General features: G+C 44.1%; 1 protein-coding gene and 1 pseudogene across 2 annotated transcripts; one reads left to right on the top strand and one right to left on the bottom strand.

Annotated features, from left to right (window-relative positions):
• Positions 1–7,633: 7,633 nt before the first annotated feature.
• LOC310774514 (ras-related C3 botulinum toxin substrate 2-like) lies at positions 7,634–24,325 on the bottom strand. Its single transcript, XM_083634595.1, has 6 exons — positions 24,196–24,325; positions 21,566–21,637; positions 20,518–20,632; positions 19,103–19,165; positions 8,309–8,468; positions 7,634–7,902 (listed from the first exon to the last, which is right to left on the bottom strand). Exons 1-6 carry the CDS (start codon positions 24,267–24,269, stop codon positions 7,712–7,714), a joined length of 675 nt encoding a protein of 224 aa, XP_083490721.1. The 5' UTR covers positions 24,270–24,325; the 3' UTR covers positions 7,634–7,711.
• LOC310774513 (endoplasmic reticulum chaperone BiP pseudogene) lies at positions 12,279–14,243 on the top strand (annotated as a pseudogene). The gene has a single exon. The product of its transcript is annotated as an endoplasmic reticulum chaperone BiP pseudogene (transcript).
• Positions 24,326–24,914: the final 589 nt, after the last annotated feature.

Genomic DNA, 24,914 nt, shown 5'->3' with positions numbered 1-24,914 from the left:
AAAATCACGTTTCAACGTTAAAGGAGAATTCCATTTTTTTACACCCCAGACCTTATTTCCAGCTTAAAATATGATGTTTTACCCACCCAAATAACTTTGGTTACATTCGGATGCCCACAGAAGATATTGAGCTCGGAGTAGCATCCTCAAACAGGCTATAACGGGCGCAAACGGGGCAAGCTGCATGCGCTCTGTAAATAACACATTTTCTGTCACATCGCGGTTCATTATGGTTGTTATATAATTATGAGAACATGAATTAGCGATCTAACTAACCTCCTGTGCTGCTGAGTGCCGACAGCCTGCTCTGTTTGCTGTCCGAGTGTCCATCACATAGATATCACCTCCCGCTTTATCTCCTGCTGCTGTTTGTTGTTGTCGATATGTGCCCTTATTCCACACGAGCGGCAATTGAATTGAATCGTCCATAATCTTGACATCAGATCAGATCTATATGCCAAGCTAGGCTGCTAAGCTAACAACAACACAACAGAGAGCGAGTCAACTCTGACCTGCCCCGGATGGGCTTACAGTGCTTATGTTCTTCTTCTGTGGTTTATCTTCTTCTTCTGTTACCAAACAGAAGCGCTTCTCAATGCTTCTTCTGAAGCACATCCGGGGCAGGTCAGAGTTGACTCGCTGTGTGAAATTTAAAATTCTTGTGTGTTCCACTGGTAGAAAGTTGTTCATGTTCCAAATATTGATCAGACTGTTCTACACTAGCGCAATAACATACTCACCTTTGACCTCTACCCACTTGTAGGGCTATGTATGCAACTCTAGGTGTGCATCCATTTAAGTGTCCACGAGAAGAAATTGAAATTTGAGTGGAAAGAGCAAAGTTCTACTACGACAGCGATGGAAAACATGACATCATGCTACTGGAGCTGTCTAAGAAACCCACCATTCACATTCACACAATCTTCCTAATAACTGTGCTCATGCTCCACTGTGAGTTACAATCTTTTCCCCAAAAACATCTTTGCATTTTTTTTTTCTTTGGGAGTTTGGTTAGTATTCAGCAGCCTACTGATTTGCTGTGTCTGGTTCAATTTCATTAGAGCCAACATATATATTTTTTAAAGCGCAATCCGTGTTTATAGGATGGCAGGTTTCCCCACTACTGTAATTTCCATTTACTGGATTTCAGACTTATTTTGAATGTTTATAGGACTATGTGACAGCCAAATATTAGTTTGGCAGGTATATTGAGGCCAGGGGCGGACTGGGATCATAATTCAGGCCGGGCATTTATACCAAGCAGGCCAGGCCAATACGGGCCACTTTTTGGCGGAAGTCATGTAGTAATTTTTCCCTGCCCCTGAGGGGCGCTAGTCTAGCATACGTGATACATGGGTCATATTGCAGTTCGGATACTAGGCTACGCGCGCGAGATTCCTATAGGATCGCCCTATGCGCGGCCTCGCCCACCCTGCAGCTCGCTGAGCTGGCCCTGTAGCTTGCGTACGCAGCTCGGCTGCTGCATGGCCTCGCCTGCCCTATTGGCGCACGTGCAATGTCTCCCTCTCTCCCTCAGTCTCTCCCGCTCTTTCTCTCCCTCTCCTCTCTCTCCCTCTCCCTCAGTCTCTCTCCCCCCCTCCCTCAGACTCTCTCGTGTGTGTGTGTGTGTGTGTGTGTGTGTGTGTGTGTGTGTGTCACTAATGACATCATACGTGATGTCACAATGATGTCACAATGCCTATGTATGACATCACTGATGACATCATCAGTGATGGTATGACATGATTGATAACATCACTGATGGCATTATTAGGGCAATCACCTAATTAAAAAATCCGGCTCCATCATAGGTCACCTGCACGGGTGCTCTTTACACGCCCTGAAAGTTTCAGCCCGATCCCACGTAAAACGCATACTGTAGCTGTGGCCGGCCAAAATTCTTGAAACAAACAAACAAACAAACAAACAAACAGATTGCCCACATTGTCAAATTTATAGATGATAGATAAAGAAATAGATGTGTGAGATTATGTGCAAAATAAATCAGCATTGTTTAATGCTCAATTATGCTCAACGTTAAATACGGATACGGATGGAGCCTTCTGTCCCTAACATCATTTCGTCCATATTTGTGCACATTTTCTGAAATCTTATGGATACAGATGAAATGGAGCAGTTCCATGTAATTAAACTCATGCATTTGAATCTCTACTGCCCTCTAGTGGGTGTATTGCATTATGTCACAGTGCCCCAGCACTTAGTCATATCAAAATGTAAATTTTTCCCCAAATGCAACTAATGCCACTTGACTCAAGAAGAGTCTGAAAAGAAGTTGAGATGCATTCAAACAAGGAAAATGATCTACATGTAACAACAGCAGTGTAATATTTGTATTTCTTTTTGTCTAGAGAGATTGTAACCAATTGAAGGTCCTTTTAAAGAGTCCCCCCCGCCCGCCGCCAACATAGAATCTCACTTTCATTTTCCATTCTCCTAGATCCTCCTCCTGTGTACTGTGCAGATGTAACTACTGTCAACTGCCCTCACTGTCCTAATCCTACAGCCTCTCCCATTGAGGCACCATGGGACGAACAACACCATTTCTGTGGAGAGTCAAATCCCCATTACCTATGTAATGTGGAGAGGCTCACTTTGTGCCTTCTGTTCAGTCATGGCACATGTTGACAAATGGAGGAATAATACTTATTATGGATTTTGTTTGTTCTCGGTTTCTTTCCTCTCTCTTTCCGTCACTCAGGGTGACTGGTGGAGGAATCGAGTATGACAACAAGATTTATGGTCTGCATGTTTGTAGTGGAGACTGCAGTTTCCTCCCACAGTCTAAAGAGCTAAGCTATATAATCTAGTAAAGTATAGTATACTATGTTATGATGAATGTAACCTGATGTAATATATATACTGTGATGATGCTAAAAGCCCTTTGAGGCATGCTTATGTGGGGGCTATAACTGAAATTAACATAACCCCCCCCTCCCGCGCCCAGGGTGTTCCTCAGGGACAGGGTCTTGGTGTCTCTATGTGGTATTTTGGAGGGATTTTTTTACCATCTTTATCAAGTGCTGCAACAACTTATGAGACATAATTGCGCATTGGGATGATGACACCATAATTCTCATCATAATGGTCTCAGCCCAATCAACCCGAAACTTTCAACATTTGAATAAACGCCTAATAAAACAATATTTATTACTAGAAGAACTTGACACACTGAGCTGCGTCTCAAATTAATCTTCAGATTTCCAGATTTCAGATGATGTGTACCACCTGTATGTGGCATAATACTGTTGACCTGCTATCTCACCCTAAAAAGGCGAGAGCTGAAATGATTATTGTCTGTGTATCTCTTGCTGCAAGACAGCTTAGAGTAAGGATGTTAGATACTTGAAGCTGAACTTGACACCTCCACTCTGTTAGAAATATTTTTTTCTGCAGATCAATATAATCAATATATTTTCAATATAACCAAATAATTGTAATATCAAAAGAAGCAACACATTTTAATACATTTCACTGTAATACACTATTGTTCAGCTCTCCCCACTCTGAGAACAATTACATTATATTCAAACTTATTCAAACTTTATTCCAGACACACAGGGGGTCCATAGAGTACGTACATATTATCAACATCACACAACAAATTATACAGTTAAAAAAAATAAGAGAGAAACAACAGCAAACATAAGATCATAAATAGAGGCTGACACTCCAGTGTTTACGCAGCCTGGATGAGAACCGAAGACAGCTCTTCCCAGGATTGACTATATCCTCAATGATACTGTTCTGGGACTCATCCAGGCGAGACATGAATCCATACATAGAATGTCTTAAGAGAGCCTCACATGTGTGGATTCCACACATCACAAACAAGTGACTGGCACTATGCCACCTAGGGACCTGAAGTAGAATCCTCAGGGCATCATTGTAGGCCACCTTAAGCCTCCGCATGCTACCTTTCTTATATGTGCACCATAAGAAAGCTGTATACATGGGAGTGCAGAAAGCTTGAAAAAGTGCACACTTGACAGGACCAGAACACATACTGAACCTGCGAAGCAACATATTAGCCTGAGCATAAAGTTTGCGGCACTGTCTAAAGATATCTCTATCATCATGGAGATTATCTGTGAAGATGTGGCCAAGGTACTTAATTTCCTGGCATACAGAAAGACGACTGTCAGATAGGTGAAAGGCTGGGAAGGCCAATTTCTTGTCCTCCTGGCTTCTCACCATCATGACACTACTCTTTTTTGCATTGTAAATTATGTCATGTTCATTGCCATAATTTGAGCACACTTTCAATAGTTGCTGTAGCCCTCCACTGTATGGACTCAGACCGACCAGGTCATCAGCGTACATAAGGTGATTGATGATAGAGTTACCCATAAGACAGCCCGTATTGCACTTATTTAATTCACTAGATAGATCATCCATGTAAACGTTGAATAAAATGGGAGATAAAATCCCCCCTTGCCGGACCCCATTGCTAACTGAAAAATGGGAAGATGTCACATTAGCCCATTTAACCTGCATTTGCTGATTTGCGTACCAAAACAGCAGTATACGCACAATGTGCTTTATCCCTCCAATGTTCCATTATGCATCCTTATTGTTCCTCTCAAAAACACAATCGTAACACAACAGTACTACTACCTACAGTACAGTACAGTACCAATACCACCTGACTGAAGCGCCACATTTCTCATCACATGGGCCTGTGTCTGATCTATATTATGTATCATGGCGTAATGTAGATTTTAATTGGTGTTTTTTGCATTATAGTCCTATATTGTTGTTTGTATATTGTTCTCCCTTTTAAGCCCACTTTGTTTCACTTTATTATCTATTTCCCTGGGCTTTTTTACATGGTTAATTGTATCAATTATGTGTGGATGTGCTCCACCCTGTGAGGTGGTGATTGTGCCACCCCCACCTATCAGCATAGAGCCCATCAGCCTATGACTGAGCCTGTGGTGTACTATATATATGAGCATTCTTCATCCACCAATCATTGCTGACCTGACGAAGATCCAGTGTGGATCGAAAACGTTTGTTTTTTGTTTTTTGAATTAAACTTTTTTGGCATTGTGAGTAAGTGTGCAGGCTCTACCTTCTTTCATTTATGCAGCGTTTTTTGCTCCAGCCTTATTGCACCTTCCCGTGATGTGCGTATAAATCTCTCTTTTTACCTGTGTCTGATCGGAACACTATATTTTCTCTCATGAATAAAAAAACAAAAACGGTTTATTTTATATATATATATATATATATATATATATATATATATATATATATATATATATATATATATATATACTGTATATATGAGTCACAGTGTAAACACAATCAGAACCTCTTCTACATAAGGTGAATGGCTCTGTCCAATGCATCCCTCCTCGTCCTTCCTCCCCTCCCTCTCCCTCCGTCTCACCCTCTCTCCCTCCCTCTCCCCCTCCCTTCCTCTGTCTTTCCATAGTTTTACCATTTCAGATTTCACAGCAATGAGCAGGTGTTGTAGAATAGAAATATATCATCATTCTTCATTGCCGAGAGTGTGAAGGATCAATAAAGCCAGGAGTCAGGAAGTTGTCTCACAGAATTGTATTCAGCCATAACATATATCTTTGCAAGTAGAAGATTTCCATTTGCAGATAGACTGGCTCCCTGGAGAAGCTGGCTTGTTTCCAGATCAGGGGCTCAGTACAGAATGACACACAGTCAAAGGTTTTATACTGTCTTCTCACATATCTCACATCTCTTCACAAGCTATGTTTTGACCAGCTCACAGAGCCATGCAGGAAGGGGGGGGCGGCTGTAGGCAGGACAGAAGTGCAGCAAGGCCACATCTCTGAGTGAGTTTGTCCTCTACTCGGGCCCAAAATGACATAAGCTGTCTGTAGTAAATGTGGAATAGAATTTAAGAATAAAATAAAATATGTAACTATGTGAACCTGCATCTGTCTTGACGCGGGTTTTGAAGGCAGCTCTGAGCCCTGCAAGGCCACAGTGCACAGTGCACAGTGTGAGGTAGAAAGAGCTGCTAACGTGCCTTATAGAATAGATGATCTGAGTATGGTGTCTGTATTGCCTTTTGTCTATGTGATATGCATTTATAACTCATAGCAATAACTACTGTGTATGCAATTATTGCTTATTGATTATGAAATGAGCCAATGAGTCCATTGGCTCATTTACTTTACAATTTGTAGTCAAGTAAAGGTTGCTGTTTATAATGCTTTTTTGTTTGTTAGGTCGCTTTCACATATAAGCTGTTTGGTCCTCGGATAGTGCGCTTCGTTTGGGGTGGTGTGAAAGCGCAAACGAACTCTGGGGCGGAACAAACAAACAAACTTATGTCTGGTCCGCTTGAAAACGTGGGTCTCTCAGGTTCGCTTCCAAGTGAACCCTGGCACGGTTCACTAAACACAAGAGCGCCAGTGCATCTGATGCACTCATGCAGTGCATCATGAGTAGAAGACGTACTGTAGAAGGGAGCAAAACAAACACTGCGGTGCGCACACACGTGTAGTACCTGCATGCCGCGTGATGTACGTCGTCATACCAACAACACATCGTTTCTCAACAGCCTTCTCCTTCGGTACGTAGGCTACTCGTCTCATCTGCAGAATGAAATGTTCAACAGCTTTCGGCCTCATCTGCTGCTCATATTGGGCGCATTCTTGTCAAATATTTATTTGATAGTAACACCAAAGTAAAACCAGAAATCCCAATAGGTGGTGTTGCTCCATGGTTTGTGTTTTGCGGATTCACTCGTGTTGTTCAGTCCGTGTTCAGTCAGCCCTCAGCCAGGCAAGAAGCCTGCTCAAGAGGAGAGATTTCCCTTTCTCCATTCTGTCCAATAGACGAGTGACTGTTTCGACCTCGTGACATTGTTTAGAAGGTTTGGTGCTCTATTTTGTTTTATATATTTTATTTTCAATTTTCAATTTTAACAATATACAAACAAAACAAACAAACAAGCTCAGACACAGAAAAGAAAAGAAAGAAAAACAAAAACATAATAATCAACAATTATAATATAGTGCTACCGTCCATAGTGTGCTTATGTGCTTGTAAGAAACGTTGCACATAAGGTATGAGGTATGCCAGAAACGGGTTCCAAATAGTTTGAAACTTTTTAATTGAGTTGGCTCTCAGGGATCTGAGCCTCTCCATCCTTATGACAGAGATCATGTCCGTCAACCACAGTTGGAAAGAAGGTGAAGAGGGGGACTTCCATTCATTCAGGATGATTTTTTTTTTTTTTTTTGCAACAGTTGTCCCCAGTGTCAGAGACTGTTGCACAGCTGTGGGGAAGTCCAGAGAGCTCTCCGAGCAGCCAGAGATGGCGAGTCCTGCCTCCGGGTGAAGGGTTATTTTGTAGGCCTCAGAGTACCAGTCAAATATTTTGGCCCAGAATCCCATCAGTGAGGGGCAGAACCAGAAGGCGTGAGACAGAGTGCCCTCTGACACCTGACCGAAAGGTTGGTGCGCTTTTACAAATTGCAGTGTGAAAGCGAACCGGACCAAATGAAAATCGCAACAATGTTGCAACTTCACCATCCCCCCCCCACCCCCCCAACCCCCCCTTCCCCGAATTGCACCGAGTCCACCAGCTTATATGTGAAAGCGACATTAGTTACTGGTTGTGAGGTTTTCAAAGACTTAACTTCTCAGGAAACACTCTGAGGTAACGCACTTCTCAGCCAATGGAACGTACTGGCTAACATCAGCAATCACAGCATTGGCAACAACAGCATTGGCAACAACAGCATTGGCAACAACATAGCATCAACAACAGAAAAGTTTTGCTCGTACAACAGCTGCAGGGTCCGCGCGGGCGGCGGACGCGGGAGTGGATGGGAAGTGGAAGGAGGCCACGCCCGGTCAAAGCCGAGCACTCCCGGTACTCCGCTGCGTCTACACAGACACACAGGCCAAGACGCACACACACACACACACACACACACACACACACACACACACACACAGTCACACACACACACACACACACACACACACACACACACACAATTCTAATATTGACTCAACATATTGGCAAGCTGCTGTAACCAGTCTCTAACCACTCCCAAAACTCCCGAATATTTGTGGGAGGTTCACACTTTTTTTAAATATATATTCACAATATATTGATTTATATTGTTTATTCCTAAAACGACAGATGGACCATTAGTCGACTACGATGCCCAGTGTCGATTGGTGGTTTTTATAGTCGACTAGTCTCTGAAACCTTCTAATCAGCCAGTAGGTTGTTGGAAGTCAAATAGGTAACTATACTGTCAAGCCCTGAGGGAACCCCACTGACCTATCTCTCTAGCCAGAGCCAGGCCCTGAGGGTAGGTGATGGGCATCAGGTTCTTCTCCCACAGCTTCTCATTTGTCTCCTTCTCGTTCCGCAAATCCAGCTTGGTGCCCACCAGCGTGACGGGCGTGGAGGGGTAGTGGTGGCGCACCATCGGGTACCACTGCCGGAGCAGAGGGGAGGGTCAGGGGGACGGAAAGTGACAGGATGACGAGGGATCAAGCAGGAGAGAGACACAGGTGTGATGTGTGGAAAGGAGAGGGGGTGAAGGGAGACGAGAGAAAGACAGGAGGAGGTAGACAGCAGGTGGATGGCAGAGAAGACAGGAGGAGGTAGACAGCAGGTGGATGGCAGAGGAGAGACAGGTGGAGGTAGACAGAGGAGAGGGAACAAATCAGCTTGCTTTCATGAAATGTGAAATGAACATGACTTAAAATGTGAATGACACAAACAATGAGAGAAAAACGTTTGCACACCATGAAAGGATGATGTGCGACAGTAGAACAAACTACAATGCGCAAAAGGAAGGGGCCGCTCTCCAATCCCGAAGCCAAGAGACAGACAGTGAGAAAGAGAGAAGGAGGGCGATCAGACCAGAGAGAGACTAACGGAGAGCGGGAGAGAGAGAGACCGAGAGAGAGGGAGAGAGAAAGCAAGAAAGAGAGAGGGGGGGAGAGAGCTGGCACGCAGCTGCTCCTGTCTGTAGAGGATAGCACGGTTAACTTCACACAGTGCAGCCTGAGAGTGAGAGATGTATATTCCCAGTAATTAGTAGCAATAATAACTATACCAACAATGGCCAAATACTTACCCATACTAATGATAATAGCTACTACCCATATTAATACAACAGTGCATCTTTGTACAAAGCTCCCAGGTTTAAGGTACCTCGTAGATTTAGAACAGCTAAATAAAATTGTGCGAATAATTTGCGATTAATCGCGATTAACTATGGACAATCATGCGATTAATCATGATTAAATATTTTAATCGATTGACAGCCCTTAAATATATATATATATATAGAGAGAGAGAGAGAGAGAGAGAGAGAGAGAGAGAGAGAAAGAGAGAGAGAGAGAGAAAGAGAGGGAGAGAGGAACTCCAATTGTGTGTGCGAAACAAACTAGGATTGAGTGTATACTAGAATTGTATACTAATCTAATGCTGGAAACATGCTGCTATGTCAGCATCGACTTGGAACGTCACAGACTGCAGCTAGACCTACTGTATATAGCCTATAACGTCCGCTTGACAAGGGGGTCACAGGGGAGTTTTTCAATGGATTCTTGGGCATGGTAAATATACTAAAAGTCTACTGAAATGAAAATTCCGGAAAGGGGTAATCTTCATGATGGCGTCTGAGATGGATGCTGGGAGCTTGAAATTACTATATACCTAAATTGCTATTCAACATAGAAAGGTGGTTTTGCTGTGACTGTCTAACCCTAGGCTCTATGGCTTAAGGAATACAACTGAATCAGTGAAGTTACCGTCAGTTAATTATTTATTGACAAATCCAAGATGGCATCCCAAGGTGGAGGGTACATTTTTTTACGAATACATATCATCTTGAAACTTCCCCAGTTGATTACATTAGAGCCCTTTTCCCACATGCGCTTTGTACCGCAAAATGACCGGAACGTGGTCTAATGCCTGCTTGTGAGAAAGTAGTCGTGCCGGTATAAGCGCGACCCCGTCATCGCGGACATTTCACCAGTTTCGACCCAGTCAGAAGAGCGGTATGCGCTATAGCGGATACAAGTGAGAAACGGATCCAGTCATTTTCCGCGACACCGGTCCTTCTCTCATGTGGGCGAGGTGTACACACGTTGCTTAACGTTCACTTCCAGCGTGCATCATCTAATCATTTGCGCACATCAAAGCAAACTACTTCCACATTTTCGCTGTGTCTGTCCTGTGTGGCTGCTCCCCTCTCTCGAGCAGAGGGGAGGGGGGAAATCGGCTGTGTTTATTTTACGCTGGCTTGACGCTGCTCTTGAGTCAAACGAGTGTGATTTTATTGTGTGGCAAGTTTTGCCGACCCCCCAAATAAGCTCCACCAAGCCTCTGCCATTCTCGCTGTGTCTGTCCTGTGTGGCTGCTCCCCTCTCTCGAGCAGAGGGGAGGGGGGAAATCGGCTGTGTTTATTACGCTGGCTTGACGCTGCTCTTGAGTCAAACGAGTGTGATTTTATTGTGTGGCAAGTTTTGCCGACCCCCCAAATAAGCTCCCCCCTCCCCCCAACATACCGGCTATTTGACGACAAGATTCTCACTTGCGAACGCTGAGGTGTGAAGGGAAATTCAGGGAAATGTCCGATATTGACTTACAGGTAATTTTACGGTACGCATGTGGGAAAAAGGCTTAAGACACATTTTGGGTTGGCGGTGTCTGTCTGTCAGTCATGATTTTGCGAGCAGCAGAGCGAGCGATTTCCATAACTGCAGCTATGACGCATCATATCCGAGTCTCCACCCTAGGAATCGCGTAGGCGTAGCGCACAAGATTCCTAGTGAACCTTGAGTAAGTAAGTAAAACTTCATTTGTATAGCACCCTTCTCAGCACGGATGCACAGAGTGCTTCACAGTGGTTTAAAATCAAAATATAAAATCCAACAAAATATAAAACACCGCAAGAAAGGACATAAAGATAATACACAACATGCAGACTCAGAGTTCAGAGTACAAGATCAACTACAAAAGTCCAAACGCCTGTCTGAAAAGGTGGGTCTTGAGGGGAGTGGGAGATCGGGAGAATTGAGAGAATGTAGGGAAACAGTGGATTGATAAATCTAGAAGGAGGCGGTAATGCAACATAAAGGATGCCAACTGCCATAAAACACCTTATTTTAGCTGTATAGTAGTAATTGGCCAAGTGGTGTTTGTGGTGGTGGCGTCTGTGGCGTGTCAGTCACAATTGTGATGTTATAAATCAGTGCAATTGTGATGTCATCAGTGATGTCAGAATTGCCTGGCAATAGAGCTGACAGTCAGTCATGTGACATCTTTTGCCCTGGAAGTGAGTTTCCCATTCATTTTCTCCATAGACATTTAGAAAAATCCTTATACTGTAACTAGTTTTAAGGCTGGAACCAAGCCAACCTGTGACCTACTGAATGGTGAGTGACCATAAAACATTTCAGTTGGAGCAAAAATAAAAAAATCAGGGAAAAAAACGAATTTTAGATTTTCTATAGTCTTTATTTTTTGTTTTTGCTCCAAATGAAATGTTTTAGCCCCCGTTCACACAGTACGCCGAAGCAACGCTCAACCGAAGCTCCACCTACGCTGAATCCACAAGTTTCATTTAGGCATCCTTGTTAACAGGCAAAGCCGTTCACACCACACGCATGCGTGCCACGCTGACGCCGTGCCAAAGCCACGCTCACGCCACGCTGAAGCGATCACTCAGGATTGACACGGAATTTCCAAGTGTGACGCGTGAAGCCGTGAGGCATGAAGTCAATGGGAGTTGTGGGCGGGTTCAAGGCGCGAGAGTAGGCGCTGAGAGGAAAAGAGAGTGTCTTGTGTGAACGGTATGGCGTACGTTCAGCTTGTGCCTGATTTTAAGCTTCATTTCGGCTTACGTTCGGCGTCCTGTGTGAACAAGGCTTTTGGTCACTCACGAGTTAGCAGGTCACAGGTTGGCTTGGTTCCAGCCTTAAAACTTGTTAAATAAGGATTTTTCGAAATGTCTATGGAGAAAATGAATGGGAAACACTTCCGGGGCAAACAATGTCACGTGACTGTTGAGCACTATTGTGAGGGCGTCAGTGATGTCATCAGTGATGTCACTTGCAATTGTGATGTCATCAGTGATGTCACTCAGGTAATTGTGATGTAATCCGTGATGTCATACATCCTTCCTGGCTGAGGCTATATAAGTAGTGGGAGGATCAACTTGAGAACAGAGACAGGTAACAGTGCCACTGTTAAGAGCTCTTCATAGGATTCGAGCAAAATACAAGCAAAGATGAAGCTGATGTACTTGGTGTTGCTGATCGCCGGCACTGTGTTTGCCTATGCCGACGACAAGAGGGAGAATGTGGGAACCGTGGTAGGAATCGACCTGGGGACCACCTACTCATGCGTTGGAGTGTTCAAGAACGGCCGTGTGGAGATTATTGCCAATGACCAGGGAAACCGCATCACCCCATCATATGTGGCCTTCACCAGTGAGGGTGAGCGTCTGATTGGTGATGCTGCCAAGAACCAGCTGACCTCCAACCCTGAGAACACAGTCTTTGATGCCAAGAGGTTGATTGGTCGCATTTGGGGTGACTCCTCTGTGCAACAAGATATCAAGTACCTGCCCTTCAGGGTTGTTGAGAAGAAGAGCACACCCCATATCCAGGTTGACATTTCTGCAGGCCAGACGGAGACATTTGCCCCTGAGGAGATCTCTGCCATGGTGCTGACTAAGATGAAGGAGACTGCTGAGGCTTACCTGGGCAAGAAGGTCACACATGCTGTGGTCACTGTCCCTGCCTACTTCAATGATGCCCAGCGTCAGGCCACCAAGGATGCTGGAGTGATCGCTGGTCTGAATGTTATGAGAATCATAAATGAGCCAACTGCTGCTGCTTTAGCTTACGGCCTGGACAAGAGGGACGGCGAGAAGAACATCCTTGTGTTCGATCTGGGTGGTGGCACTTTTGATGTCTCCCTCCTCACCATTGACAATGGTGTGTTTGAAGTGCTAGCCACCAACGGTGACACTCACCTGGGAGGTGAAGACTTCGACCAGCGCGTCATGGAGCACTTCATCAAGCTGTACAAGAAGAAGACTGGCAAAGATGTGCGTAAGGACAACCGTGCTGTGCAGAAGCTGCGTCGTGAGGTTGAGAAAGCGAAGAGGACCCTGTCTGCCCAGCACCAAGACCGCATCGAGATTGAGTCCTTCTTTGAGGGAGAAGACTTCTCTGAGACCCTGACCCGTGCCAAGTTTGAGGAGTTGAACATGGACCTGTTCCGTTCCACCATGAAACCTGTACAGATGGTGCTGAAAGATTCTGACCTGAAGAAGTCTGACATTGATGAGATTGTCTTGGTTGGAGGCTCCACCCGTATCCCCAAAATCCAGCAGCTGGTAAAGGAGTTCTTCAATGGCAAAGAGCCCTCCAGGGGCATCAACCCTGATGAGGCCGTGGCCTATGGAGCTGCTGTGCAGGCTGGAGTTCTGTCTGGAGAAGAGGATACTGGTGATGTGGTTCTTCTCGATGTGTGCCCCCTGACCCTGGGTATTGAGACCATTGGAGGAGTAATGACCAAGCTCATCCCCAGGAACACTGTGGTACCCACCAAAAAATCCCAGATCTTTTCTACCGCCATTGACAACCAGCCCACTGTCAACATCAAGGTATATGAAGGTGAGCGTCCCCTGACAAAAGACAACCATCTGCTGGGAACATTTGACCTGACTGGTATCCCTCCTGCGCATCGTGGTGTCCCCCAGATTGAGGTCACTTTCGAGATTGATGTCAATGGTATCCTGCGTGTCACCGCTGAGGACAAGGGAACGGGAAACAAGAACAAGATCACAATCACCAACGACCAGAACCGACTGACACCTGAGGATATCGAGCGCATGGTGAATGATGCGGAGCGCTTCGCTGATGAGGACAAGAAGCTGAAGGAACGCATTGATGGCCGCAATGAGTTGGAGAGCTATGCCTACTCTCTGAAGAACCAGGTGGGGGACAAGGAGAAGCTTGGTGGAAAACTGTCCGACGAGGATAAGGAAGCCATTGAGAAGGCAGTGGAAGAGAAGATTGAGTGGATGGAGTCCCACCAGGACGCCGATCTGGAAGAATTCCAAGCCAAGAAGAAGGAGCTAGAGGAGATGGTGCAGCCCATTATCAGCAAGTTTTACGCTAGTGCAGGTGGACCCCCACCCGAGGGTGGGGAAGGTGAGCAGGATGAGAAAGATGAGTTGTAGCTAGGTAGAGGTCAACTCAAGTTCTGCCGTCTCACTGGTAGAGGCACTGAAATGTACATAATGGACAGATTGGACTTAAATGGTGAGAGGAATGGTTGGCAAAGGGTGGCGATGAGCAACCATACTGAATTTTTTGGAAAGACTTTAAATAAATAAATATTAAAAATTATAAAAATAAATAAATGTGCCCAGCAATATTTTACATATTTTATGCATTCACACTCATAGAGCCATTGTGGCTTCGCTAATGTCACAATGTTTATAACATCATCTTCATAAGGTCTATGACATCCTCAGTGCTTTATAACATCACTGATGATGACATAATCACTGATGACATCACTCTTTGTTCCACATGGTGATGGCATCACTGATGATTTGATGTGATGATGTCACAGACACTGATAAGGTCATAAATGTCATACAGTTCTAGAACCAGTTCTAGATGCGAGCCAACCAGTTCTAGATGTGAGCCATCTAGAACTGTATGACATCGGTAATTTATGACCTCATCACTGTGACATAATTTACTACTTGGAGAGCGGTCCCTTCTCAAATCCTGAAGCCAAGCGCAAATTGGCTCGAGCCAGAGAAACTCAGATTAAGAGCGCGAAACAAACAAAATTGAATTTCTATTGTACTAATCTCAGAACTCAAATTTTCCACACTAGTCTAAAGCTGGGAAACATGCTACTATGTCAGCATCGACTCGGAGCATTGCTGATGGCAGCTAGACCTATAGTCGAACCTCAGCTTGATGAGGGTGTCGCAGGAGAGTGCCCAGCAAAATTAGTAAATTGCGTGATTTCACTATAGGCCAGTCTGGGGGGGAACACCTAACCAAGAACAAATTGATACAAAAGGGTTTTCAATGGATTCTGTTACCATTGAGCATGTTAAATAATAATAATAATAAAATGAATTCCAGAAAGGGTAATTTTCTTTTCTTTTTTTTTAACTTAGAGTTGTATTTTCCATTTAGTACATGTACACAGGTGTTGGTGCTTTATCTGGACACCTGCTGCTCCAAACAACAGAGAGGAACCTGCTGAATGTTTTGCCCATAGGTTTTGCCACTCAGTCCCGATTGAGGGGGCGTGTTCCAGTGGGAAAGTGACATCCGTGCATACCCTCTATAAAAACGTTGGGGTTGTCCTACAACCCAGGTTTTATGAGTGAGAACAAGGAATCTCACACTATGTCAAGCTGCTCCCTGCAGCGCACCAACTGGAAAATGTCTATTTTCTCAAAATTGACCCCTATAAAACCATCCATTGCGCCTGAAGGCGTCATGGCATCTGGCCTATGACGCGGGCCACCCGTTCCGCCCCGTGACCACCATGTCACGTCATATTGCCATATTGCCCAGATCTTCACTCAAAACGTCCAGCAACCCGCTATTCAGAAGAAAGCAGCAAGGCTGGATGTGTGAGATTCCTCATTCTCACTCGTAAAATCTGGGCAAGGCTATAGAACCTAACAAAAGTGTGGTGGTGAGTAGATCATGAGGCCGCCGCACACATGTCTTCCACTGACACACCACGCAACAACGCCCAGGACGTCGTGACACATCACGTAGAGTGGGCCTTAATACCCTTCGGGGGAGCCTTCCCCACGGCAGAGTAGGCCAAAGCAATGGCCTCCACTATCCAGTGTGACAAGCGCTCCTTGTGCCCCACCCACAGCCCGCGGCCCAAAGCAAACCAGCAACTGGTTACAGGTGCGCAGCGTGCGTGTCCTGCCCACGTAGGCCAGGATCGCCCGCACCCGGCAAAGCGTTTTCAAGCGTCACTCCTCCTCCGAGCTGAAAGGAGGGGGACAAAAGACAGCCAGGTCCACGACCATAGATCTTAGATATAGATATTCTTAGGCTGGTAGGCGATGTTGGGCCGAAGCGTAACCCTCCGCTCGTCATCAGCAAATACCAAGCAAGACTGCTGGACCGACAGGGCAATCAAGTCACCAACTCTTTTGCCTGAAGACAAGGCTAACAGCAGCACAGTCTTCAAGGACAGGAACTTCAGGTCCACAGTTTCCAAGTGCTCGAACAGGGGACCTGAGAGACCCTCCAACACCATGACCAAGTCCCACTTAGGGAATACATTACGCACCCGTGGTCGCAGCCTGCGTACTGAGAGCGTGTGGACGTGGCCCTAGCACTCTCTATGGTGTGCACGCTCATGGGCAAACCCTGAGGTAACAGGCGCTCCCGTCCCTTTTTAAATTGGCGACTACATATGCAGATGACTAATAATCACTCAAGTGACTTATTAACTGGATAGTCAATCAGGTGACTTAACAGGCTAGTCATTCAGGTGACTGAATAACTAAGCAACTAGTCACTCAGGTGACTTAATAACTAAGCAACTAGTCATTTAGGTGACTTAATAACTAAGCAACTAGTCATTCAGGTGACTTAATAACTAAGCAACTAGTCATTCAGGTGATCTAATAACTAGGCAATAGTCATTCAGGTGATCTAATAACTAGGCAATAGTCATTCAGGTGACTTAATAGGCTAGTCATTCAGGTGACTTAATAACTAAGCAACTAGTCATTTAGGTGACTTAATAACTAAGCAGCTGGTCATTCAGGTGACTTAATAGGCTAGTCATTCAGGTGACTTAATAACTAAGCAACTAGTCATTCAGGTGACTTAATAGGCTAGTCATTCAGGTGACTTAATAACTAAGCAACTGGTCATTCAGGTGACTTAATAACTAAGCAACTAGTCATTCAGGTGATCTAATAACTAGGCAATAGTCATTCAGGTGACTTAATAGGCTAGTCATTCAGGTGACTTAATAACTAAGCAACTAGTCATTCAGGTGACTTAATAGGCTAGTCATTCAGGTGACTTAATAACTAAGCAACTAGTCATTCAGGTGACTTAATAACTAAGCAACTGGTCATTCAGGTGACTTATTAACTAAGCAACTAGTCATTCAGGTGACTTAATAGGCTAGTCATTCAGGTGACTTAATAACTAAGCAACTAGTCATTCAGGTGACTTAATAACTAAGCAACTGATCATTCAGGTGACTTATTAACTAAGCAACTAGTCATTCAGGTGACTTAATAGGCTAGTCATTCAGGTGACTTAATAACTAAGCAACTGGTCATTCAGGTGACTTAATAACTAAGCAACTAGTCATTCAGGTTACTTAATAGGCTAGTCATTCAGGTGACTTAATAACTAAGCAACTAGTCATTCAGGTTACTTAATAGGCTAGTCATTCAGGTGACTTAATAACTAAGCAACTAGTCATTCAGGTGACTTAATAGGCTAGTCATTCAGGTGACTTAATAACTAAGCAACTAGTCATTCAGGTGACTTAATAACTAAGCAACTGGTCATTCAGGTGACTTATTAACTAAGCAACTAGTCATTCAGGTGACTTAATAGGCTAGTCATTCAGGTGACTTAATAACTAAGCAACTAGTCATTCAGGTGACTTAATAACTAAGCAACTGATCATTCAGGTGACTTATTAACTAAGCAACTAGTCATTCAGGTGACTTAATAGGCTAGTCATTCAGGTGACTTAATAACTAAGCAACTGGTCATTCAGGTGACTTAATAACTAAGCAACTAGTCATTCAGGTTACTTAATAGGCTAGTCATTCAGGTGACTTAATAACTAAGCAACTAGTCATTCAGGTGACTTAATAGGCTAGTCATTCAGGTGACTTAATAACTAAGCAACTGGTCATTCAGGTGACTTAATAACTAGGCAACTGTGGACTCAAGCTTTCAACGGAGGCGGTCGTATTTCTCCTCGTCTCCCTCTCCCTCTCCCTCTCCCTTTCCCTCTCCCTCTCCCTATCCCTCTGCTTGCTACCCGGAGCCAATCTTGCACTTGTCTCTTCGAAACTACAAATATGGATTATATGGATATTAAGCTGGTCTCTCGTATGGGGGGACACCTCGGCATTCCGAAATGTCGGCACTCCGAAATACCGGCATTCCGACAAAATTGAGATCTGTCTCGCCATTGCGAAAGAACCCTCCCCCAGACCCTAACCCTAAACCTAACCTCTCCCACCCCCCACGCCTAAGCCTAACCTCCCCCAGAACCTAACCTCTCGGCGAAACATTTTTTGGAGATAAAAAGGGCCGCCTCTCCGAAAGCATAGAAGTCAATGATCGGAATGCCGACACTTCGGAATGGCGAGCTGACCCCCTCGTATGGACCCTCAAGGACTCATAGGCCAACACACATGGTCACGCACGCACTCCCCCAAACCCCCCCTCCCGCCTCCCTCCCCTAAACCCCACCCCCCGCCTTCAGCAACTTCCCCCCGCTTTCGCAAACCCCCCCTCCCTCCCACGAAACAAACTGGCGCCGTAATGGCAGCCTCCTTGGTGTCGTGGTGTGGGTTGTCTTTGCTGGTAATCCTGTACATTTACAACAAATGTATATGTATTGTATAATATTGAAGTGTGCCTTTATTACCTTTCAAATTAGTAATAATGTGAATTATTCTGAGTGTATTTCATTTAAATGCATTGTCCAATGCTGGCGCCATTCTATGGCGACTCGGTTTTGCTCTCCGACTCTGAGAGCGAACCAAGCAGAATTTCACACGTGATACTTGTACCATGGAGTGACAATAAATCTATCAATCAATCAATCAATCAAAACTAGTCATTCAGGTGACTTATTTGATGGTCAAATAGTCATTCAGGTGACTTAATAACTAAAGGCAACTCGTCAATTAGGCGACTAACTGGCTGGGAGACTAATAATTCAGGTGACGTATGGGTAACTAGTCATTCAGGTGACTTATTTGTTTATTATTCAGGTAATACAGTGAGAGGAGCGGTCAGTAATGTATCATCCAGAGAGCAGACTCACCTTCGTTCTGACGTTCTCATAGGATGCTGGATCCACCAGGGAGAAACAGATGAGGAATACATCCTGGACAGATGGAGGGGGTGGAGATGGAAATATTCAAAAAGAAATGAGGGCAGATTATATTATATGTTGTGAACATTAGATTTATGTCATTTATCTCACCTGTACAGATTTGTATTTTTCTGCCTAAGCTTTGCTGTTTATCAGTGTGCAATGACACTCAATATAAATGAGTGAGAATGCCATCATGGGTAACACTTGATAATAACTGCGCGCTATGAAGCATTATTTAAGTATTAGTAAATAATTCATCATTTATAAAGCATTTGCTCCCACATTAATACGGTAATTAGAAAGCATTTACTTTTGTTTGTGTCTGTTTTGTTAGTTAAGTTTGTGTGACCTCATCTAAAGTGAGGACTAACTATGCCTTAATGGTAGCTTGTAAAGCGAGTTTCAGGAGCGGAACCACACAATCAATCAGGTGTTCACAGCCACGCCTCCCCAGGTATACTCAACTTCCTATAAAACCTAACCTAACCCACTGTCTCCTCTTGGCTCTTGTTCGTGCACCCGTCCCCCCCCCCCCCCCCCCCGCCCCCACCCTTTTGTGCTCTTCTCTCTCCTCTCTTTCTCCGCCTCCTCCTCGTTCTATCTCTTGCATAGGTACCTAGAAGCAAAGGGGTCTGACGAAGCCGATCGCCTGCCGGACTCACCGGAGATCAAACGTAGGCCGGACCCCGCCAAACCTCCCCAAACCACTTATGATTCGCCGTGACGAATCTCTCACTCCGCCGAGACGGAGCTCACACTTACTCCGCCGAGACGGAGCTCATCCATTTAAATGAATGGTTAAACGTTCCTGGTTGTAGTGTGGTTCTTGCTAGTGAAAAAGCATTTGCAAATTAGATTGACAGGCTGGCAATACCAGAAGTAGTATCTCAAGACTCACAAAAGTCTCAAATTGTATCATCGGAAAAAGGAAACAGACACAACACAAATGACTTACTAATAGGTATTAAATGTGTGAACAATGCCTTATAAATGACAAATTAAGTATTTACTAATAATTTACTTAAGATGTCTCAAGATTATTATTTGGGTTGTTCCTCTCTCAGATGTTGGTCACATGGTCTTCACACACTAAGGTGCTTTCAGTTAGTGGGAGGTAGCTCAGTCTGTATGGATCAGGCAGTTAGATGGCATGGTTAGGCTCCTGGGTCTGAGTCCATCATCCAACGACTGTTATTGTCATGGAGAGAAATAAAGTGGATAGTGCACTTTTTAATGAGCGGACGGTGTGTGTGTGTGTGTGTGTGTGTGTGTGTGTGTGTGTGTGTGTGTGTGTGTGTGTGAGTGTGAATGTGTGAGTGTGAGTGTGTGCACACGCGCGTGCGTATACGTGCAGTGCATACCGTCTCTGGTAGTGGGCGGCGCCCACTGTCGTAGTCTTCCTTCTGTGCGGCTGTATCCCAGCGGTCGAAGATGACTGGACAGCCGTCCACCATTACAATGTCTGAGTAGTCAAATCTATGGGCAACACGGTAAATCAATCAAAAATCAATCAGTCGCCCAGTCAATTTATCTTAACTCATTATTAAATCAATCAATAATCATTCATTTTAAGCAATTATTTAAGCAATCAATAAATACTGTACTGTCTCATAGGAATGCATCAGTGCTCGACTGAAGTATGATATTATGAAGCGTGGCTTCATCCAGTTAAGAAAAAATGAATAATCAGCGCAGATGTCTTAAAAAAACGATACCAATCTGGGGGAATCTATTGGATACAGAAAAAATACATTTTGTCTATTTACTGACTGACTGAATAGAAAAGAATGACAGCCACTGCAGAAAGACACTGTTGAGACCATAATATGTGAAGCAGTGCTGCACCCATGTGGTTAAACTGAAACAGTACAGTCTATCCAATAGCTTTGTATTCTATTTCCCTCAACTTCCCATATAGCCTACCTAACCTACCAGTAACAACATTTGGTGGATGGCTTCATCCAAACAGCCATACAACCTCATCAGTGCATGGATGTTTAGTATGGATGGTAACTTTATTTTAATACTTGTAGAGTTGAGCACACATATTCACAGCTGGACACCCCCCAGTAGAGCCACAGTCTTCTACTGTTGGCCAGTGAGCAGCTGGGGGTCAGTGCCTTGCTCAGGGGCACCACAACAGTGCTGAGGAAGAGGATACTGTTTCTCATTTACTTTCTGTACTGACATTTTCCCCACTAATGTTTGAATGGTTAGTAGGCTACTACAAAAGTGTGTGTACAGGTATATGTCTGTATAGTGTATAGCTTTGTCTATATGCGTGCAGTATGAGTTTGGATACATGCATTTGTGCATGCGTGCGTGCGTGCCTGCGCGCGCGCGTGTGTGTGTGTGTGTGTGTGTGTGTGTGTGTGTGTGTGTGTGTGTGTGTGTGTGTGTGATACTCACACAGTAGGAATGTTCTCCGCGGGGAAGGCATGGGTTGTGGAGCTGATGAGAAGACACGTTTTCCCCACAGCTCTAAAACACAGGAAAACACACACAGAACATGTAAGATGAAAATATAGCCTGGTTCCATGAGAGAGAGAGAGAGAGAGAGAGAGAGAGAGAGAGAGAGAGAGAGAGAGAGAGAGAGAGAGAGAGAGAGAGAGAGAGAGAGAGAGAGAAGCAGGAGTTGTAGCAAGAGATAGTAGTGCAATCACCACATGTATCATATACTGTAACATACAATATGTTCAATATGTTTCAATGTCAGATTTTTGATTGAACTGTTGCCCATCAGGTTGCTCAAAAGGTTGCTTGCTGCTGTGTGTCACCACCTGACTGAAGATATGGCACCAGCAGAAAGAAAGAAAGAAAAAAGAAAAGAAAGAAAGAAAGAAAGAAAGAAGCATTACAATATATTGGCAGCGACTGAATGTTGCAAAGTGTGGGGTAACGCGACAGGAAGTGACATCAGCAAAGTGGAGCCATGTGTCGCCATGGCAACAAGCGGAGATCACATGACTGTGTGGGAAGTCGGTGTGCCGTTTACAGAGGAGAGGACTATGCCTATGACTATGTTTCCTCTAAATCAGTGTGTGTGTTTGTGTGTGCGCGTGCGTGAGTGTGTGCGCATGCGTGCGTGAGTTGTGTGCGCGAGAGTCAAAGACCAGCAACTGTTCCATTTCAAAAGCATCAGTTGGAGTTAAAAACAGGAAACAGTGAAACTGGGTGATCATGATAGAGACGACTCTCTCTCTCTCTCTGCTTTGGTCTTACATGTCATCTGGTTTTCTATCAGCTTCTCTGTCCCCTGGTTTCAAATCGGGGTCCCACAAACAAATGGGTGACATCACAGCGGCTATGTCCATATTTTTATACAATCTATGATTTTACTGCAGATGTGTTTTATACTGATTGTTGAATGTTTATCCCGACTTAAATGCATGGCACCAGAAACCTTCAATCATTGATAAAGTCCTCATCCATCCATCAATCAATCAATCAATCAATCAATCCATCCATCCATCCATCCATCCATCATCCAGCAGATGGGCAGTATTTTAAATACATGTATTTAAAATACGTATTTAAAATACGTTTGTATATTTTGTCACTTGTATTTGGCTGGACCAAGAAAAATAAGATGTAATTTGTATCAAAATACTTTCAGACCTTGTATTTTGTGTGTTTTAAATACATACATACATATGTTAATATGTTAATATGTTATTAATACATTTTTATTCTCAAATTGGCACTTTCTTTTCTCTTTTTTTTTTTTTTTACATTGACACAGGTTTAAACTGGAATAAAAAAAAACGCAATGTGACATGTCACTTCTACAGCGCCTCTGATTGGCTTACCCTCAGAACAAACTCAACCACAAATCAGAGGCAAAGTACGGTGGGTCTTGAGTAAGACTTCACATCACTTCTTCGTCTAAACTATTAATGAAGCCTCATATTGGTGGAAATTCCCCCAGAGATAAATTACTAATATAAATATGATGATAAGATATTGCATGCACTGGCCTATCTGGAAATGAAATGGTTCACTGCACATTCAAACCAGTGTATCATAAGAGAGACACAACTAATATATCTTCTTCTTAATTCAAATTGGCTAAGTGATTGGCGTGTGTGTGGCGGTGCTGTGGCAGCAGTGTGGGTCACGATTGTGTTGTCATCAGTGATGTCACTTGAGCAATTGTGGTGTCATCAGTGATGTCACTCGAGCAACTGTTCAACTGTGATGCCAGTCAGGCAGTTGTGATGTCATCAGTGATGTCACTCGAGCAACTCTGATCTAGTATTATGAGCCGATGGCGCCTAGGTGGGTGTATATATATATATATATAAGAAAAGCACTCTGTACTGTAACTCTTTAAAACTACAAAGGCCAAGAAGCAGCAGTCACATAATGGATGGCTTGGAAATGTTTCGACTTTTGAACATTTGAAAATGAACCACATGTGGTCAATAAAAACACACACCAGGAAATAGTACAACTATAAATCCATCCACCGGCCTTTACAGGAACCAATAATGATCAGCTTCAACAACTTCAACAAAAGTGGGAGTTTTGCTGTGTTTTCATATATCTATTGTGTTCTGGCTGTTATAAGCCAGTCCCAATAGGGGTTTCCCGGGTATTAATCTACATATGCCGAGGTAGTCTGCCTGTTGCATGACAGCATTTTCCTGCATGTTGTGGCCTGCTCAGCACATCGAGCACTCTCTCTCTCTCTCTCTCTCCACTGCTGGATCAACTCTGTCACACAGACACCTAACATCTGCACGTCACACTTTATAGATCACCTTCTCACCTTCTTCATCTCCTGATCTACATAGAGAGTAAGTCGTTGAGTTGACGCTGTAGCACACAACCACACTACAGACTGTCCAGGGTGGTTTAAATGATCACCCATAGTCCATTACCAAATGATCACCCCAAGTTCTGCTGGTTGGAACACAGGCCAAGGCCAAATACTATAGCTCTCCCTCATCCATCATGGTAAACGGTCAACACCTGCTTCACACTGGAAAGGCAGCAGAGGCGTTAAAAGGTAAGGTCATGTAAAAGTCAAAGCGTACCCATCTCCCACGACCACACATTTGATAGGCTTCTCCATAGGCTCCTCCATAGGCTCCTGCATAGGCACCTCCATCCTTCTCAGCTTCACTCTTTGTGACAGCTTCAGAGGCACAGAGGGAAGTGCAGACACAACTCAGCATAAAAAAAAAGAAAAAGAAAAAAGACCCAACTCAGCATGAACTTACAGGAAGTTGTTACACACCTCCCTCCCTTCCTCCTCCCCTCCCTTGCTCTCTCTCTATCTCCCTCTCTCTTCCTTTATTTTCGCCCGCCCTCGTATCTCCTTCGCTTTTTTTGCAGAACAGCAGAACATGTGCAAACAGTGTGCGAGGGAGATAAAATATTAGTGCAATGCAAACAGCAGGGTGTAAATATGTCACATTGAGATCATGGGAATAAGGAGAGTGCTGCAGTAGATAAGAACTTTGAGAAATCTGTCAATTCAATGGTCTCGGGGTGTTTGGAGGTTGAGAAGGTCCTGATAGAATTCAAATACTATACATGTTGGGCTTGGTCAGTGTATGTTGGTCAATATCGAATTGAGGGGGGGGGCTTCCTCATTCTTCATTCTGCAGGCATTAACGATGAGTGATTGCATTATGCACTTTATAATAACGTTCACGATTTATAAGCCTTTAGTTAATGATGAACTAACCATTTTAGAAAACATTAATATAGATTTGTAGATTATTAATAAATGCTATGTTAACATATCACA

The sequence above is a fragment of the Poromitra crassiceps genome, assembly GCF_964638095.1.
Source record: "Poromitra crassiceps genome assembly, chromosome: 4".
Classification (NCBI taxonomy): Eukaryota; Metazoa; Chordata; class Actinopteri; order Beryciformes; family Melamphaidae; genus Poromitra; species Poromitra crassiceps.
This window is presented reverse-complemented; position numbering and strand designations above follow the sequence as displayed.

What these genes read in the sequence shown, in the direction of transcription:
- LOC310774514 (XM_083634595.1), bottom strand. Translation starts at nt 24,269, where the DNA reads ATGGAGGTGCCTATGCAGGAGCCTATGGAGGAGCCTATGGAGAAGCCT. An exon ending in ATGAGAACGTCAGAACGAAG is followed by an intron (nt 8,469 to 19,102) that starts GTGAGTCTGCTC and finishes CTGCTCCGGCAG; the next exon opens with TGGTACCCGATGGTGCGCCA. An exon ending in GGCTCTGGCTAGAGAGATAG is followed by an intron (nt 7,903 to 8,308) that starts GTCAGTGGGGTT and finishes GTGTCTGTGTAG; the next exon opens with ACGCAGCGGAGTACCGGGAG.